The sequence below is a fragment of the Panulirus ornatus genome, chromosome 25 (genome assembly GCF_036320965.1).
Source record: "Panulirus ornatus isolate Po-2019 chromosome 25, ASM3632096v1, whole genome shotgun sequence".
In the NCBI taxonomy this organism is placed as follows: Eukaryota; Metazoa; Arthropoda; class Malacostraca; order Decapoda; family Palinuridae; genus Panulirus; species Panulirus ornatus.
The window spans coordinates 23,196,344-23,213,821 of NC_092248.1; the positions used below are offsets into that span (position 1 = coordinate 23,196,344).

General features: G+C 41.8%; 1 protein-coding gene across 1 annotated transcript in view; it reads right to left on the bottom strand.

The window, feature by feature from the left end:
- Positions 1–14,482: 14,482 nt before the first annotated feature.
- LOC139757332 (ionotropic receptor 21a-like) overlaps positions 14,483–17,478 on the bottom strand; it is a 93,886-nt gene continuing 90,890 nt past the window's right edge. Inside the window, exons 10-11 of the mRNA XM_071677754.1 lie at positions 15,613–15,830; positions 14,483–14,742 (exon numbers count right to left, since the gene is read on the bottom strand). Of these exons, the coding sequence (XP_071533855.1) occupies positions 14,483–14,742; positions 15,613–15,830 (478 nt within the window). The remainder of the gene's footprint in view (positions 14,743–15,612; positions 15,831–17,478) is intronic.

Here is a 17,478-nt window from a genome sequence, read left to right on the forward strand (position 1 = left end):
TGGAATTTATTAAAAAAGGGGGTGACTGTATTGTTGACTGGTTGGTAAGGTTATTTAATGTATGTATGACTCATGGTGAGGTGCCTGAGGATTGGCGGAATTCGTGCATAGTGCCATTGTACAAAGGCAAAGGGGATAAGAGTGAGTGCTCAAATTACAGAGGTATAAGTTTGTTGAGTATTCCTGGTAAATTATATGGGAGGGTATTGATTGAGAGGGTGAAGGCATGTACAGAGTATCAGATTGGGGAAGAGCAGTGTGGTTTCAGAAGTGGTAGAGGATGTGTGCATCAGGTGTTTGCTTTGAAGAATGTATGTGAGAAATACTTAGAAAAGCAAATGGATTTGTATGTAGCATTTATGGATCTGGAGAAGGCATATGATAGAGTTGATAGAGATGCTCTGTGGAAGGTATTAAGAATATATGGTGTGGGAGGAAAGTTGTTAGAAGCAGTGAAAAGTTTTTATCGAGGATGTAAGGCATGTGTACGTGTAGGAAGAGAGGAAAGTGATTGGTTCTCAGTGAATGTAGGTTTGCGGCAGGGGTGTGTGATGTCTCCATGGTTGTTTAATTTGTTTATGGATGGGGTTGTTAGGGAGGTAAATGCAAGAGTTTTGGAAAGAGGGGCAAGTATGAAGTCTGTTGGGGATGAGAGAGCTTGGGAAGTGAGTCAGTTGTTGTTCGCTGATGATACAGCGCTGGTGGCTGATTCATGTGAGAAACTGCAGAACCTGGTGACTGAGTTTGGTAAAGTGTGTGGAAGAAGAAAGTTAAGAGTAAATGTGAATAAGAGCAAGGTTATTAGGTACAGTAGGGTTGAGGGTCAAGTCAATTGGGAGGTGAGTTTGAATGGAGAAAAACTGGAGGAAGTGAAGTGTTTTAGATATCTGGGAGTGGATCTGGCAGCGGATGGAACCATGGAAGCGGAAGTGGATCATAGGATGGGGGAGGGGGCGAAAATTCTGGGGGCCTTGAAGAATGTGTGGAAGTCGAGAACATTATCTCGGAAAGGAAAAATGGGTATGTTTGAAGGAATAGTGGTTCCAACAATGTTGTATGGTTGCGAGGCGTGGGCTATGGATAGAGTTGTGCGCAGGAGGATGGATGTGCTGGAAATGAGATGTTTGAGGACAATATGTGGTGTGAGGTGGTTTGATCGAGTGAGTAACGTAAGGGTAAGAGAGATGTGTGGAAATAAAAAGAGCGTGGTTGAGAGAGCAGAAGAGGGTGTTTTGAAGTGGTTTGGGCACATGGAGAGGATGAGTGAGGAAAGATTGACCAAGAGGATATATGTGTCGGAGGTGGAGGGAACAAGGAGAAGAGGGAGACCAAATTGGAGGTGGAAAGATGGAGTGAAAAAGATTTTGTGCGATCGGGGCCTGAACATGCAGGAGGGTGAAAGGAGGGCAAGGAATAGAGTGAATTGGAGCGATGTGGTATACCGGGGTTGACGTGCTGTCAGTGGATTGAATCAAGGCACCTTTCTCTTGACCTCCTGTCTCTTTCTTTTATACGTCTCTCACTCAACTGCATTTTTTCCCTGCAAAAATCGTCCAAATGCCTCTCTCTTCTCTTTCACTAATACTCTTACTTCTTCATCCCACCACTCACTACCCTTTCTAATCAACCCACCTCCCACTCTTCTCATGCCACAAGCATCTTTTGCGCAATCCATCACTGATACCCTAAATACATCCCATTCCTCCCCCACTCCCCTTACTTCCATTGTTCTCACCTTTTTCCATTCTGTACTCAGTCTCTCCTGGTACTTCCTCACACAAGTCTCCTTCCCAAGCTCACTTACTCTCACCACCCTCTTCACCCCAACATTCACTCTTTTTTTCTGAAAACCCATACAAATCTTCACCTTAGCCTCCACAAGATAATGATCAGACATCCCTCCAGTTGCACCTCTCAGCACATTAATATCCAAAAGTCTCTCTTTCGCGCGCCTGTCAATTAACACGTAATCCAATAACGCTCTCTGGCCATCTCTCCTACTTACATAAGTATACTTATGTATATCTCGCTTTTTAAACCAGGTATTCCCAATCATCAGTCCTTTTTCAGCACATAAATCTACAAGCTCTTCACCATTTCCATTTACAACACTGAACACCCCATGTATACCAATTATTCCCTCAACTGCCACATTACTCACCTTTGCATTCAAATCACCCATCACTATAACCCGGTCTCGTGCATCAAAACCACTAACACACTCATTCAGCTGCTCCCAAAGCACTTGCCTCTCATGATCTTTCTTCTCATGCCCAGGTGCATATGCACCAATAATCACCCATCTCTCTCCATCAACTTTCAGTTTTACCCATATTAATCGAGAATTTACTTTCTTACATTCTATCACGTACTCCCACAACTCCTGTTTCAGGAGTACTGCTACTCCTTCCCTTGCTCTTGTCCTCTCACTAACCCCTGACTTTACTCCCAAGACATTCCCAAACCACTCTTCCCCTTCACCCTTGAGCTTCGTTTCACTCAGAGCCAAAACATCCAGGTTCCTTTCATCAAACATACTACCTATCTCTCCTTTTTTCACATCTTGGTTACATCCACACACATTTAGGCACCCCAATCTGAGCCTTCGAGGAGTATGAGCACTACCCGCGTGACTCCTTCTTCTGTTTCCCATTTTAGAAAGTTAAAAAAAAAAAAAGTACAAGGAGGGGAGGATTTCTGGCCCCCCGCTCCCGTCCCCTCTAGTCGCTTTCTACGACACGCGAGGAATGCGTGGGAAGTATTCTTTCACCCCTATCCCCAGGGATAATATACATATATATATATATACTTTTTAAACCAGGTATTCCCAATCATCAGTCCTTTTTCAGCACATAAATCTACAAGCTCTTCACCATTTCCATTTACAACACTGAACACCCCATGCATACCAATTATTCCCTCAACTGCCACATTACTCACCTTTGCATTCAAATCACCCATCACTATAACCCGGTCTCGTGCATCAAAACCGCTAACACACTCATTTAGCTGCTCCCAAAACACTTGCCTCTCATGATCTTTCTTCTCATGCCCAGGTGCATATGCACCAATAATCACCCACCTCTCTCCATCAACTTTCACTTTTACCCATATTAATCGAGAATTTACTTTCTTACATTCTATCACATACTCCCACAACTCCTGTTTCAGGAGTATTGCTACTCCTTCCCTTGCTCTTGTCCTCTCACTAACCCCTGACTTCACTCCCCAGACATTTCCAAACCACTCTTCCCCTTTACCCTTGAGCTTCGTTTCACTCAGAGCCAAAACATCCAGGTTCCTTTCCTCAAACATACTACCTATCTCTCCTTTTTTCACATCTTGGTTACATCCACACACATTTAGGCACCCCACTCTGAGCCTTCGAGGAGGATGATCACTCCCCGCGTGACTCCTTCTTCTGTTTCCCATTTTAGAAAGTTAATACAAGGAGGGGAGGATTTCCGGCCCCCCGCTCCCGTCCCCTCTAGTCGCTTTCTACGACACGCGAGGAATACGTGGGAAGTATTCTTTCACCCCTATCCCCAGGGATAATATACATATATATATACATATACACACACACACACACACACACACACATATGCACATACACACACACACACACACACATACATATATATACATATGAAAAATGTAAGAAACAATTTAGAAAACAAACTTTTAGCTTGAAATGAATGAAAAAAAAATGAATGTCACATAATGGTTCAACCTCTGGCTATGGAAAAGCGAGATATACATAAGTATACTTATGTAAGTAGGAGAGATGGCCAGAGAGCGTTATTGGATTACGTGTTAATTGACAGGCGTGCGAAAGAGAGACTTTTGGATGTTAATGTGCTGAGAGGTGCAACTGGAGGGATGTCTGATCATTATCTTGTGGAGGCTAAGGTGAAGATTAGTATGGGTTTTCAGAAAAGAGGAGTGAATGTTGGGGTGAAGAAGGTGGTGAGAGTAAGTGAGCTTGGGAAGGAGACCTGTGTGGGGAAGTACCAGGAGAGACTGAGTACAGAATGGAAAAAGGTGAGAACAATGGAAGTAAGGGGAGTGGGGGAGGAATGGGATGTATTTAGGGAATCAGTGATGGATTGCGCAAAAGATGCTTGTGGCATGAGAAGAGTGGGAGGTGGGCTGTTTAGAAAGGGTAGTGAGTGGTGGGATGAAGAAGTAAGAGTATTAGTGAAAGAGAAGAGAGAGGCATTTGGACGATTTTTGCAGGGAAAAAATGCAATTGAGTGGGAGAAGTATAAAAGAAAGAGACAGGAGGTCAAGAGAAAGGTGCAAGAGGTGAAAAAAAGGGCAAATGAGAGTTGGGGTGAGAGACTATCAGTAAATTTTAGGGAGAATAAAAAGATGTTCTGGAAGGAGGTAAATAGGGTGCGTAAGACAAGGGAGCAAATGGGAACTTCAGTGAAGGGCGTAAATGGGGAGGTGATAACAAGTAGCGGTGATGTGAGAAGGAGATGGAATGAGTATTTTGAAGGTTTGTTGAATGTGTCTGATGACAGAGTGGCAGATATAGGGTGTTTTGGTCGAGGTGGTGTGCAAAGTGAGAGGGTTAGGGAAAATGATTTGGTAAACAGAGAAGAGGTAGTAAAAGCTTTGCGGAAGATGAAAGCCGGCAAGGCAGCAGGTTTGGATGGTATCGCAGTGGAATTTATTAAGAAAGGGGGTGACTGTATTGTTGACTGGTTGGTAAGGTTATTTAATGTATGTATGACTCATGGTGAGGTGCCTGAGGATTGGCGGAATGCGTGCATAGTGCCATTGTACAAAGGCAAAGGGGATAAGAGTGAGTGCTCAAATTACAGAGGTATAAGTTTGTTGAGTATTCCTGGTAAATTATATGGGAGGGTATTGATTGAGAGGGTGAAGGCATGTACAGAGCATCAGATTGGGGAAGAGCAGTGCGGTTTCAGAAGTGGTAGAGGATGTGTGGATCAGGTGTTTGCTTTGAAGAATGTATGTGAGAAGTACTTAGAAAAGCAAATGGATTTGTATGTAGCATTTATGGATCTGGAGAAGGCATATGATAGAGTTGATAGAGATGCTCTGTGGAAGGTATTAAGAATATATGGTGTGGGAGGAAAGTTGTTAGAAGCAGTGAAAAGTTTTTATCGAGGATGTAAGGCATGTGTACGTGTAGGAAGAGAGGAAAGTGATTGGTTCTCAGTGAATGTAGGTTTGCGGCAGGGGTGTGTGATGTCTCCATGGTTGTTTAATTTGTTTATGGATGGGGTTGTTAGGGAGGTAAATGCAAGAGTTTTGGAAAGAGGGGCAAGTATGAAGTCTGTTGGGGATGAGAGAGCTTGGGAAGTGAGTCAGTTGTTGTTCGCTGATGATACAGCGCTGGTGGCTGATTCATGTGAGAAACTGCAGAAGCTGGTGACTGAGTTTGGTAAAGTGTGTGGAAGAAGAAAGTTAAGAGTAAATGTGAATAAGAGCAAGGTTATTAGGTACAGTAGGGTTGAGGGTCAAGTCAATTGGGAGGTGAGTTTGAATGGAGAAAAACTGGAGGAAGTGAAGTGTTTTAGATATCTGGGAGTGGATCTGGCAGCTGATGGAACCATGGAAGAGGAAGTGGATCATAGGGTGGGGGAGGGGGCGAAAATCCTGGGGGCCTTGAAGAATGTGTGGAAGTCGAGAACATTATCTCGGAAAGCAAAAATGGGTATGTTTGAAGGAATAGTGGTTCCAACAATGTTGTATGGTTGCGAGGCGTGGGCTATGGATAGAGTTGTGCGCAGGAGGATGGATGTGCTGGAAATGAGATGTTTGAGGACAATGTGTGGTGTGAGGTGGTTTGATCGAGTGAGTAACGTAAGGGTAAGAGAGATGTGTGGAAATAAAAAGAGCGTGGTTGAGAGAGCAGAAGAGGGTGTTTTGAAGTGGTTTGGGCACATGGAGAGGATGAGTGAGGAAAGATTGACCAAGAGGATATATGTGTCGGAGGTGGAGGGAACAAGGAGAAGAGGGAGACCAAATTGGAGGTGGAAAGATGGAGTGAAAAAGATTTTGTGTGATCGGGGCCTGAACATGCAGGAGGGTGAAAGGAGGGCAAGGAATAGAGTGAATTGGAGCGATGTGGTATACCGGGGTTGACGTGCTGTCAGTGGATTGAATCAGGGCATGTGAAGCGTCTGGGGTAAACCATGGAAAGCTGTGTAGGTATGTATATTTGCGTGTGTGGACGTATGTATATACATGTGTATGGGGGGGAGGTTGGGCCATTTCTTTTGTCTGTTTCCTTGCGCTACCTCGCAAACGCGGGAGACAGCGACAAAGTATAATAAAAAAAAAATATATATATATATATATATATATATAAAGAAAGTGGGTGACTGTGTTGTTGATTGGTTGTCATGGAGAAGTGCCTAAGGATTATAAGAATGTTTGTATATTTGCTATGTATGGAGGTATACGTTTGTTGAATATACCTGGTAAGGTGTTTATGAAGGTGTTGATTGAAAAGGTAAAGGCATGTACAGAGTATCAGATTGAATAAGAAATATACTTATGAAAATTGATGGATTTATATGTGGCATTCATGGATCTGGGGAGCGCATACTGTAGAGTTGATAGAGATGCTTTCCGGAAGTTCTCCAGAATATATGGTACAGGAGATACGATGCTAGAAGCAGTTGCGAGCTTTTATCAAGGGCATAAGGCTTGTGTACGAGTAGGAAGGTCTTTCTGTTGTAGGGGTGTGGTGAAGGAGGTAAATACAAAATTCTTGGAGAGAGGGGCGAGTACGCAGTCTGTTGAGAATGAGAGGACTTGGGAAGTGAGTCAGCTTTTGTTTGCTGATGATACACATCTAGTGGCTGATTCGAGTGAGAAATTGCAGAGGTTGTTGACTGAGTTTGGAAGAGTATGCGAAAGGAGAAAGTTGAGAGTGAATGTGAATAAAAGCAAGTTTATTAGGTTCAGCAGGGTTAAGGGATAAGAGCGTTGGGAGGTAAGTTTAAATAAAGAAAAAAAGAATGGAGGAAGGGAACTTTCTTAGATATCTGGCAGTGGACGTGGCAGCTAGTTGAACCTTGGGAGCGGAAGTGAGTCATAGGGTTGGGGAGGGGGCGAAGGCTCTTGAAGCGATGAAGAATGTGTAGAGCAAGAGAACGTTAGTGGGAGGACAAAAATGGGAATGTTTGAAGGAATAGTGGTTCCAATAATATTCTATGTTTGGGAAGCATTTGCTATAGATAAGGTTGTGCGGAGAAGGGTGGATGCGTTTACATGAGTTTGTTTGAAAAAGACAGACAACAGATGTGACTGGCGCACGGTTGGGTTGATTGGTTAAAAAAGAAGGGGTTAACTTGACGAGAAAATGTGATTCCGCTCAACAGTTTTTTAATCTATCACCGACTCCTCGCTGCTGTACATTAGCCTTCTATTGTCTCCGTTACTGCTGTCGTTTATACAATTTATTTCTTGCGTTATTCTCAGAGTACACCTGAATTCATAGAATGTTTGTCTAAACGACAGTGACTCACTCAGGTGCTCAACACACCTGTAGGAAAAGAAGCTTTTTCCCACGTCCGCACTTCATCCATTAGCTTTGAGTCTTATTCCATTTGCCCTGGTAACTGTATTTTTTTTGTATTTCGAAAAGATGTTCGTGGTTTAGGTTATCGAACTGTTTCAGAATTTTGAAAACTTGGATTAACTTGCCGCGAAGTCTATCTTTTTTTTTTTTTTAAAGGGACAAGAGATCCAATCCATTTAGCGTCTCTTCGTGTGCCAGATTTGTAAGGGATGGGATTAGTTTTGTCGTGCATCTTTGCACTTGCTCTTAAATTTCCTCGTCTTTTTTTATAGATTGAGGACCAAAACTGGAATGCATATTCAAGGTGTTGTCTTGATAAAGAATTATAAAGTGTGAGAATAGTTTCTGGTGTCTTGTAGTCTATGTTCCTGGCTATGAAACGTAACATTTGGTAACCTTTTTTACTTGCTGCTTGACACTAGTGTATTTCAAATTGATGTTAATGACAACTCCAAGGGCCTTTTCTTTATTCACTTTAATTGGAGAGTTTCCGAATAGTTTGTAGTTGTAACGTATATTCTTGTCTCCAAAGTGCATAACTTTACACTTGTCTATATTAAACTTCGTTTGCCATCTGTCTGACCACTCGGCTAGTAGGTCAAGATCTCTGAATAGTTTCGCAGTCCCTCCCGTTTACAGCTCTACCTCCTAGTTTAGTATCGTCAGCAAATTTGGTGATCTCAGATGTGAGACTGAGATCTAGGTCATTAATGTATATTATGAAAAGAATTGGGCCTAGGACCAACCCCTGTGGTACCCCATTCGTTACGTCTAGCCAATATGAGGCTTCGCCGTTTAATACTACACGCTGCTTTCTTCCGGTAAGCCAGTCTCTGATCCACGTTCAGAGTTCTTCACCGATTCCGTGTGCTTGAGTTTATGTAAAAGTCTCTTGTGAGGTATTTTATCGAAAGCCTTTTGGAAATCTGAATATCCTCCATTAGACGGTACTTTTTCGTTCCAATTCTGATAAATATCATTAAAAAAAATCCAGCAAACCTGTCAGGCAGGATCTTCGAATCCGGAAACCGTGTTAATTGTCCGATATGATTTTGTGATCTAGATACGTGACAATTTTTCTCTCGTATTATTCTTTCCATCATTTTATCTAACACTGACGTAAGGCTAATTGGGCGGTAGTTGAAGACACACTTTTTGTCTTCTTTTTATATACAGGAGTAACAGTTGCTAGTTTCTAGTCAGTTGGCACCTGACCAACCGATAGAGATTTGTAGAATATTTTTGCTATGTGGTATATCAGCTGTCTCCTGACCTCCTTTAAAAATCTTGGAGCTAAGTTATCTGGGCCAGTGGATTTGTTAGGATTTAATTGGTCCAGGTATTTAAGTACTTCAGAGCTCTTATTTCTCTAACCTTCAATTCTTCTTCATCAGATCCTTGAAACACTTTCATTGGTTGCGGTATTCAAAATGTTTCTTCAATTGTGAATATAGAGTTAGAGTAATAATTAATAAGTGTAGCCATTTCCTTGTCGTCAGTAGTTAGTGTGTCATGTTCGTTTCGTAATGGTCCAATTCCTTTTCACTGCCTTCTTTTCTCTTAAGAATTCGAAAAATCCCTTAGGATTATTCTTAATTTTCAGGGAAATTCTTTTTTCGCGTTTACTCTGTCTGATGACCTTGCACTCTCTTTGGATTTTCATTAATTCTTGGCGATTTTCATCGTTTCCCAGTGATCTGACTTTCTAATCAGGTTTCTTGTTTTGGCAAATTAGTGCCAAGAGAGAGAGAGAGAGAGAGAGAGAGAGAGAGAGAGAGAGAGAGAGAGAGAGAGAGAGAGAGAGAGAGAGAGAGAGAGATCACACAGACCCAAGGTAGTTTGGTCTTAACACTAAAAGAAATAGATAGCAAAGCGAAGCCCCCCGCCCCTCTCTCCGGCACATGAAAACAGATCGAAAAGATATCTTGCAGGATCTATAAGCCTGAAGAAATTTTTTTTATAGTAAAGGTATATGGTAGAATGAACATGTTATGCATCCCATCACCAGCGACATGCATCCTCTCACTTTATCTTACAAAGACAATACGAGGGATAAATTTGAGCTCCAGTCTCTCGACCTACCATGACTATATTATTCCTGATGTTCAAGAATGATACAATCATTCTTAATTACTCTCTCAGAGCAGGTGACACATGGGTTAATTACTGTAGCATGATACCACAACCAGGCCAGGGTGAGATCAGTGGTTGAGAACGTAGCATGATGTACCACTACGTTATGATGACTGATTAGATGATAAATATTCTGTACCGGAGAGTGACAAGTGATGGTCAGGCCTAATTTGGAAGATTTTAAGGGTTTTCCTCTGAACAACATTTTCTGGAAGCATATCCCATGCATCAATAATGTCGTTGGTAAAACAATATTTCGTACGGCCCAGATTAACTCGGTGACCATTAAATTTGAATCCAATTCCTCTCGTTGGTAGTGCTGGCGCTACTGTAAAGAAATGTTCAGTATCAACGTTGTTGAATCTTTTAAGTATCTTGAAAAACATTCTATTCATTTGCCTGGAGGCGCCTCTTGCCCAGGGAGAACAAGTTTAATTCTCACAGTTTCTCCTCATATGGTTTATTATGCAAGGAGGCAATCAATACTTGTTGCTCTTCCCTGCGCTGCTTCCAAATTAAGAATGTCATTACTTAAGTAGGGGACCCTAAGCTCCAATGCATATTCAAGGTGTGCCACAACTAGGCTTAGGTATTGCGGCAATATCACATCTTTGCTTTTGTATGTAAAGTTTCTCTTGATAAATCCTAACATCCTATTCGCATTCTTAGCAACTTTATTGTAATGCTTAGAGAACTTGAAGTTGTCGGAGACAGTGACCCTTACATCTCTCACACTAGAGGCGACCTTTATCATGTGGCTCATCAGTTCATGATGAAACACGTTGTTAAGGTTTTCTACTAGTAATAAGTGACACTTATTGACATTTAATGACAATTGCCATTTACAAGACCCTTCAGTTATTTCATTCAGATTCTCTTGTAATCTTAGTCTGTCTTCATCATTCAATATGGCACTGCTGATCTTTGTGTCGTCTGCAAATTTGGAGTATTAGGTTATTTACCCTACGTCAACATTGTTAACATAAATGATGAAAAGTATAGGCCCAAGTACGGATCCCTGGGGGACTCCACTAGTAACGGGTGACCAATGTGATGATTCCCCATTCATTACGACTCTCTCCTTCCTATCACATAACCAAGCTTCTATTCAATTTCCTACGCAACCAGTAATCCCCAAATCCCGGGCTTTGCCGAATGCTTTTTGGATGTCTAGATATATTCTATCTATGGCTTTTGTCTTGTCATGAACATGGAATAATGTATGATACAATTCAAGGAGGTTTGTAAGGCATGATCTGCGTCTTCTGAAACCATGGTGTGTATTATTGATCAGGTTGGGTTGTTCCAGATAGGCTACGATTTTATCTCTAATAATTGACTCCAGAAGTTTATATATGATTGATGTGAGACTAAGAGGACGGTAATTACCAGGCAATTCCCGTCTTCCCATTCTGTATATATGAGTGACGTCTACCAGTCTCCAGTCCTGTGGGAGTATTCTATCCTGGAGAGATGTGTCGACAATCTGGGTTAATGGTCCGACTGTTTCGTGTTTGGCGTTTTTAATCAGTGGTGGACAGAAACGATCAGGATTTTTCACTTATAATATCTGTATTAATACTTTTCTATGACGGTAAATTCGTGTATTGTGTGAGTGCTATTCATCAGTCTCAAAATTCACTGTCGTTGTTTTCCTGCATAAAAACAGAACCACAAATCTTGTTCAAGGCTGTTGCTATATTTTGATCGTCCACAATCGGATTCCCTTCCCTGTTTACCAAGTGTCCTAATCCACTCCTTATATACATCTATAAAATCTTCTAGGATCTTTATTGCGATCTCTTGTAATACTTACCTCGTTTTCTATCCTGGTTTCTTTGATGAGACCTTTCACTTGCCATCTGAGTGTGTTACATTGCGGTACAATATCTGGGCCATTGTCTGATTCTTCAGCGTATAGACTTTATTTCTGCTCCATATGGCTCTTGTGATATCTTGGGTGTATCATTCAGGCTTGTCGTTGGTTTATTGTTTGTGTCGTACATGGAAATAAACATGTGTTGTTGGTGCATAAACTGACGCATAAAACTGGCCCATAATTCCTCTAGGTAGGAACGAACAAGGGTCAGACTCTTGAATGCGTCGCGCTGATCAATAAAGTTCGTCATTTTAAAGTTAGGGATAACAGTACTGGTTTTAGGGAGTCGGTTTTATTATCACGTCGAACCTAATCATGTTATGACCACAAGTGCTCAGATGTTCTCCAACATGGGCGGGTATTAGTTACTAAGATCTCCTTGGATGCAAGAACTAAATCAAGGATACTGGCTTACGTCGGCTGGGTGAAGGTTTGGTACAGAAAATTATCTTCGACGAAGTTGTAAGTCTGACAGATTCATTTCCCACACCTGAAGTAGTTTGATACTTGATATCTGGAAGATTGAAATTCCTAAGACTGATCGAGTCTTTATTTCTTATTGTAAATTCTCGTACATAACAGTGTTAGTATCTGCTGTCAGAGTAGGGCGTCTGTAAACGACATTTATGTGAAGTTTAGGAGTTCTTTGATAATGTAAACACACAAGTGTTGAGCAGCAGCAGATGTTGCAATCTGACTTTCGATAAGGTTTAGTAAGATTATATATACAGTGTACTTCCACCTCCACGACCTTCTCTGTCCCTTATAGATATTTTGTAGTCTGGTAGATTGTACTCGCTAAGAGTAGGTATTCTAGTGTGTGTGTGTGTGTGTGTGTGTGTGTGTGTGTGTGTGTGTGTGTGCACTGTATGTTATTCACTTCTTATTGCACGTTTTACCTAATATACGTACAAACAGTAAGCATTAGTTCTTGTGCTCGATGATCCTATTTATCTTCTCGGTTGTGAAGACAACAACACTCGCAATATGTCCCACCAGAAGCAGCAGGAGAGGTCCCTGCATGTGCACCAGATTAAGGGGATCCAGACTGTTGCCTGACACTGGTTCTTCCTTGTCCACACCTTCCACCTGCTGCTGCTCCTGCTGCTGCTCCTGCTGCTGCTCCTGCTGCTGTTGCTGCTGCTTCTCACGACTCTCTCGTCTGGCCTCAGCAAGTGTGTCGCTTCTCCACTTCTCGTACACTCCAGTCTGGGGAAGCCGCCCACAGTATAAACCAGACAGTAAACAATGATTTACGAACATGGGAGAAATATCATGAAAATGTTTGACGTTGATAGAAATTGTATTTCATTCTGAGAATTTCTCCTTGTGCTCCCCCCCCCCCCACTACCACCACCACCACCACAAAAAAAGAAAGAAAAAGGAAAGAAAGAAAGAAAGAATAGAAATATCAAGAAAAAATATTGAGAGCGGTTGCTCCTTCATGAGAGGTCGTTAGCGTTAACTACCATACTACCATACTTCTACATTTAACTACCATACTATCATACTACCATACTTCTACAGTTAACTGCCATACTACCATCCTACCATGCTTCTATAGTTAACTACCATCCTACCATACTTCTACAGTTAACTACCATACTACCATCCTACCATACTTCTATAGTTAACTACCATACTACTATACTACCGTACTTCTACAGTTAACTACCATACTACCATACTTCTACAGTTAACTACCATACTACCATCCTACCATGCTTCTATAGTTAACTACCATCCTTCCATACTTCTACAGTTAACTACCATACTACCATACTTCTACATTTAACTACCATACTATCATACTACCATACTTCTACAGTTAACTACCATACTACCATCCTACCATGCTTCTATAGTTAACTACCATCCTACCATACTTCTACAGTTAACTACCATACTACCATCCTACCATACTTCTATAGTTAACTACCATACTACTATACTACCGTACTTCTACAGTTAACTACCATACTACCATACTTCTACAGTTAACTACCATACTACCATCCTACCATGCTTCTATAGTTAACTACCATCCTTCCATACTTCTACAGTTAACTACCATACTACCATACTTCTACATTTAACTACCATACTATCATACTACCATACTTCTACAGTTAACTACCATACTACCATCCTACCATGCTTCTATAGTTAACTACCATCCTACCATACTTCTACAGTTAACTACCATACTACCATCCTACCATACTTCTATAGTTAACTACCATACTACTATACTACCGTACTTCTACAGTTAACTACCATACTACCATACTTCTACAGTTAACTACCATACTACCATCCTACCATGCTTCTATAGTTAACTCCCATCCTTCCATACTTCTACAGTTAACTACCATACTACCTACTACCATACTTCTACAGTTAACTACCATACTACCATCCTACCATTCTTCTATAATTAACTACCATCCTTCCATACTTCTACAGTTAACTACCATACTACCATCCTACCATGCTTCTATAGTTAACTACCATCCTTCCATACTTCTACAGTTAACTACCATACTACCATCCTACCATGCTTCTATAGTTAACTACCATCCTTCCATACTTCTACAGTTAACTACCATACTACCATACTACCATACTTCTACAGTTAACTACCATACTACCATCCTACCATGCTTCTATAGTTAACTACCATCCTTCCATACTTCTACAGTTAACTACCATGCTACCATACTACCATACTTCTACAGTTAACTACCATACTACCATACTTCTACAGTTAACTACCATACTACCATACTTCTACAGTTAACTACCATACTACCATCCTACCATACTTCTACAGTTGACCACCGAAGATGAATGTTATTTTTTGAGCCAGTGATGTCCAGTGATGTCCAGGTTGTGCACAAGTGTTATCCAGCGATGTTTGTGATGTGGTAAGTGATTGTGGTGGGCTGTGTGTGGGCCCGGGGCATCGGTCTATATGGGCGCTTCTTTAAAGAGAAGGAATCAGCGATTTTGTTTGGGTTCTTTGATGTAAACCAAGACAATATGTCGCTTTGTTTGGGTTCTTGTTTGTACGAGAGGCAAGCGGAGCGAGATCTGTGTGAGAAACGACCTTTATTTGGGTCCTTGATCGTTGTTAAAGGTATGAGGAGCACTGACTGGGCTTCTGTGTGTACGAGGTTAAGGTTGAACACAATGGTATTCTGCCTCAACTTATGCTTTTGAGGTTTTATCCATATTCCAAGATAAGAATTCTCATCCACAAGATATTACCACACGGTGACTGAGGTAAAATGAACCACTGGAAATTGATATCTGTCTTCTGCAAAATGCAATTCTGCCAGGTCGAGTGTGGCAATAAGTTCAGCATAAGGATATAACACGTAAGTGATGATGTATATAACACGTAAGTGTTGGTGTATATAACACGTAAGTGATGCTATATACATAACACGTAAGTGATGATGTATATAACACGTAAGTGTTGGTGTATATAACACGTAAGTGATGCTATATACATAACACGTAAGTGATGATGTATATAACACGTAAGTGTTGGTGTATATAACACGTAAGTGATGCTATATACATAACACGTAAGTGATGATGTATATAACACGTAAGTGTTGGTGTATATAACACGTAAGTGATGCTATATACATAACACGTAAGTGATGATGTATATAACACGTAAGTGTTGGTGTATATAACACGTAAGTGATGCTATATACATAACACGTAAGTGATGATGTATATAACACGTAAGTTATGGGTGGTTGGTTGAGAATGGTGAAGATTACGGGATGAGAAAACTTGATGATGAAAAACTGGAATATTGTTATACTGTGTATGAAAGAACAGAAGATATAATTGATCTGATTACTGATGGAACAGATATGAATAATCCAAACGAAAAATAAAGAAAAAATAAGAAATGTATTTACATCAGTAAGATCAAATAATAGTCAGATATAAAGGTGGTACGACACTGGGAGGAGAGAGAGAGAGAGAGAGAGAGAGAGAGAGAGAGAGAGACTCTCTCTCTCTCTCTCCTGTCTGGGGTTTACCTCAAGAACAGCTCTTATGATACGGTCCAGCTGCGGTCTGTACGGAGCGTCATGAGGGATGGGGAGCGCTGATAATCCAGGGCTGAGGCTCTCCTGTCCAACATACAGCTGTGTACTGCCATCTGGTCTGCTGAAGTACTTCGCTATCTTTAGTTCCAGATGGGCACGGCTGGCGATATGTGCCTCCCTATGGAAATAAAAGCCACTCAGAAATAAGCACCATGAGGAAAGACGGTGAGGAAAGACTCAGACTTAAAATTTTCCCTTTTATCCTTTCACATGTTCGCATTTACCGCGTTAGCGAGGCCGACAGGAACAAAGAAATTGCCTCGTTCGGTCATATGTATCCTCTAGCTGGCATGTATAACGCACCTACAACAGAATATCTGCCCACGGCCAGACCCTACACACCTTTGTATGATTTCCCTCAACCGCTTCACATGACCTAGTTCAGGCCTCAACACTACGTCATCCCCCATATACACGACATTGCTCCAGTTTGTTCGAATACCCGCGCTACCCTCACACCCTCCTGCATGTTCAGGCCCGAGCCTTCAAGGCATCCTCCACTCTACCCTTTGTTATGTAGCATGTTATGGCACTTAGCTTAGCTTTGTTATGTAGCATGTTATGGCACTTAGCTTAGCTTTGTTATGTAGCATGTTATGGCACTTAGCTTAGCTTTGTTATGTAGCATGTTATGGCACTTAGCTTAGCTTTGTTATGTAGCATGTTATGGCACTTAGCCTAGCTTTGTTATGTAGCATGTTATGCCACTTAGCCTAGCTTTGTTATGTTCTTCATACCCATCACTGATGTCACCCTCATACCCATCACTGATGTCACCCATGATCTCCACGCCCATCACTGACGGCACCAATGTTTTCCATACCTATCACTGACGTTCGCCATGTTCTAAGTACCCATCACTGACTGGACTTGCGTTTTCCATGTCCATCACTGACGGTACCAATGATCTCCACTAACATTGTGTGAGTCACATCATGTGGGGTCAGGAGACCTATCATCCTGACCTCCACTGACATAGTGTGAGTCACATCATGTAAGGCATGGAGAGCAATCATCCTGGCCTCCACAAACATAGTGTGAGTCACATCATGTAGGGTGAGGAGAGCAATCATCCTGGCCTCCACTAACATAGTGTGAGTCACATCATGTAGGGTGGGGAATAGTGTGAGTCATATCATGTAGGGTGGAGAGAGCAATCATCCTGACCTCCACTAACATAGTGTGAGTAACATCATGTAGAGTCGGGAGAGCAATCATCTTGGCCTCCACTGACATAGTGTGAGTCACATCACGTAGGGTCGGGAGAGCTATCATCCTGGCTTCCACTAGCATAGTGTGAGTCACATCATGTAGGGCTGGGAGAGCAATCATCCTGGCCTCTACTGACATAGTGTGAGTCACATCATGTAGGGTGGGTAGAGCAATCATCCTGACCTTCACTAACATATCGTGAGTCGCATTATGTAGGGTGGGGAGAGCAATCATCCTGGCCTCCACTAACATAGTGTGAGTCACATCATGTAGGGTGGAGAGAGCAATCATCCTGGCCTCCACTAACATAGTGTGAGTCACATCATGTAGGGTGGGGAGAGCAATCATCCTGGCCTCCACTAACATAGTGTGAGTCACATCATGTAGGGTGGAGAGAGCAATCATCCTGGCCTCCACCGACATAGTGTGAGTCACATCATGTACGGTGGGGAGAGCAATCATCCTGACCACCACTAACATAATGTGTCACATCATGTAGGCTCGGGAGAGTAATCATCCTGGCCTCCACTAACATAGTGTGACTCACATCATGT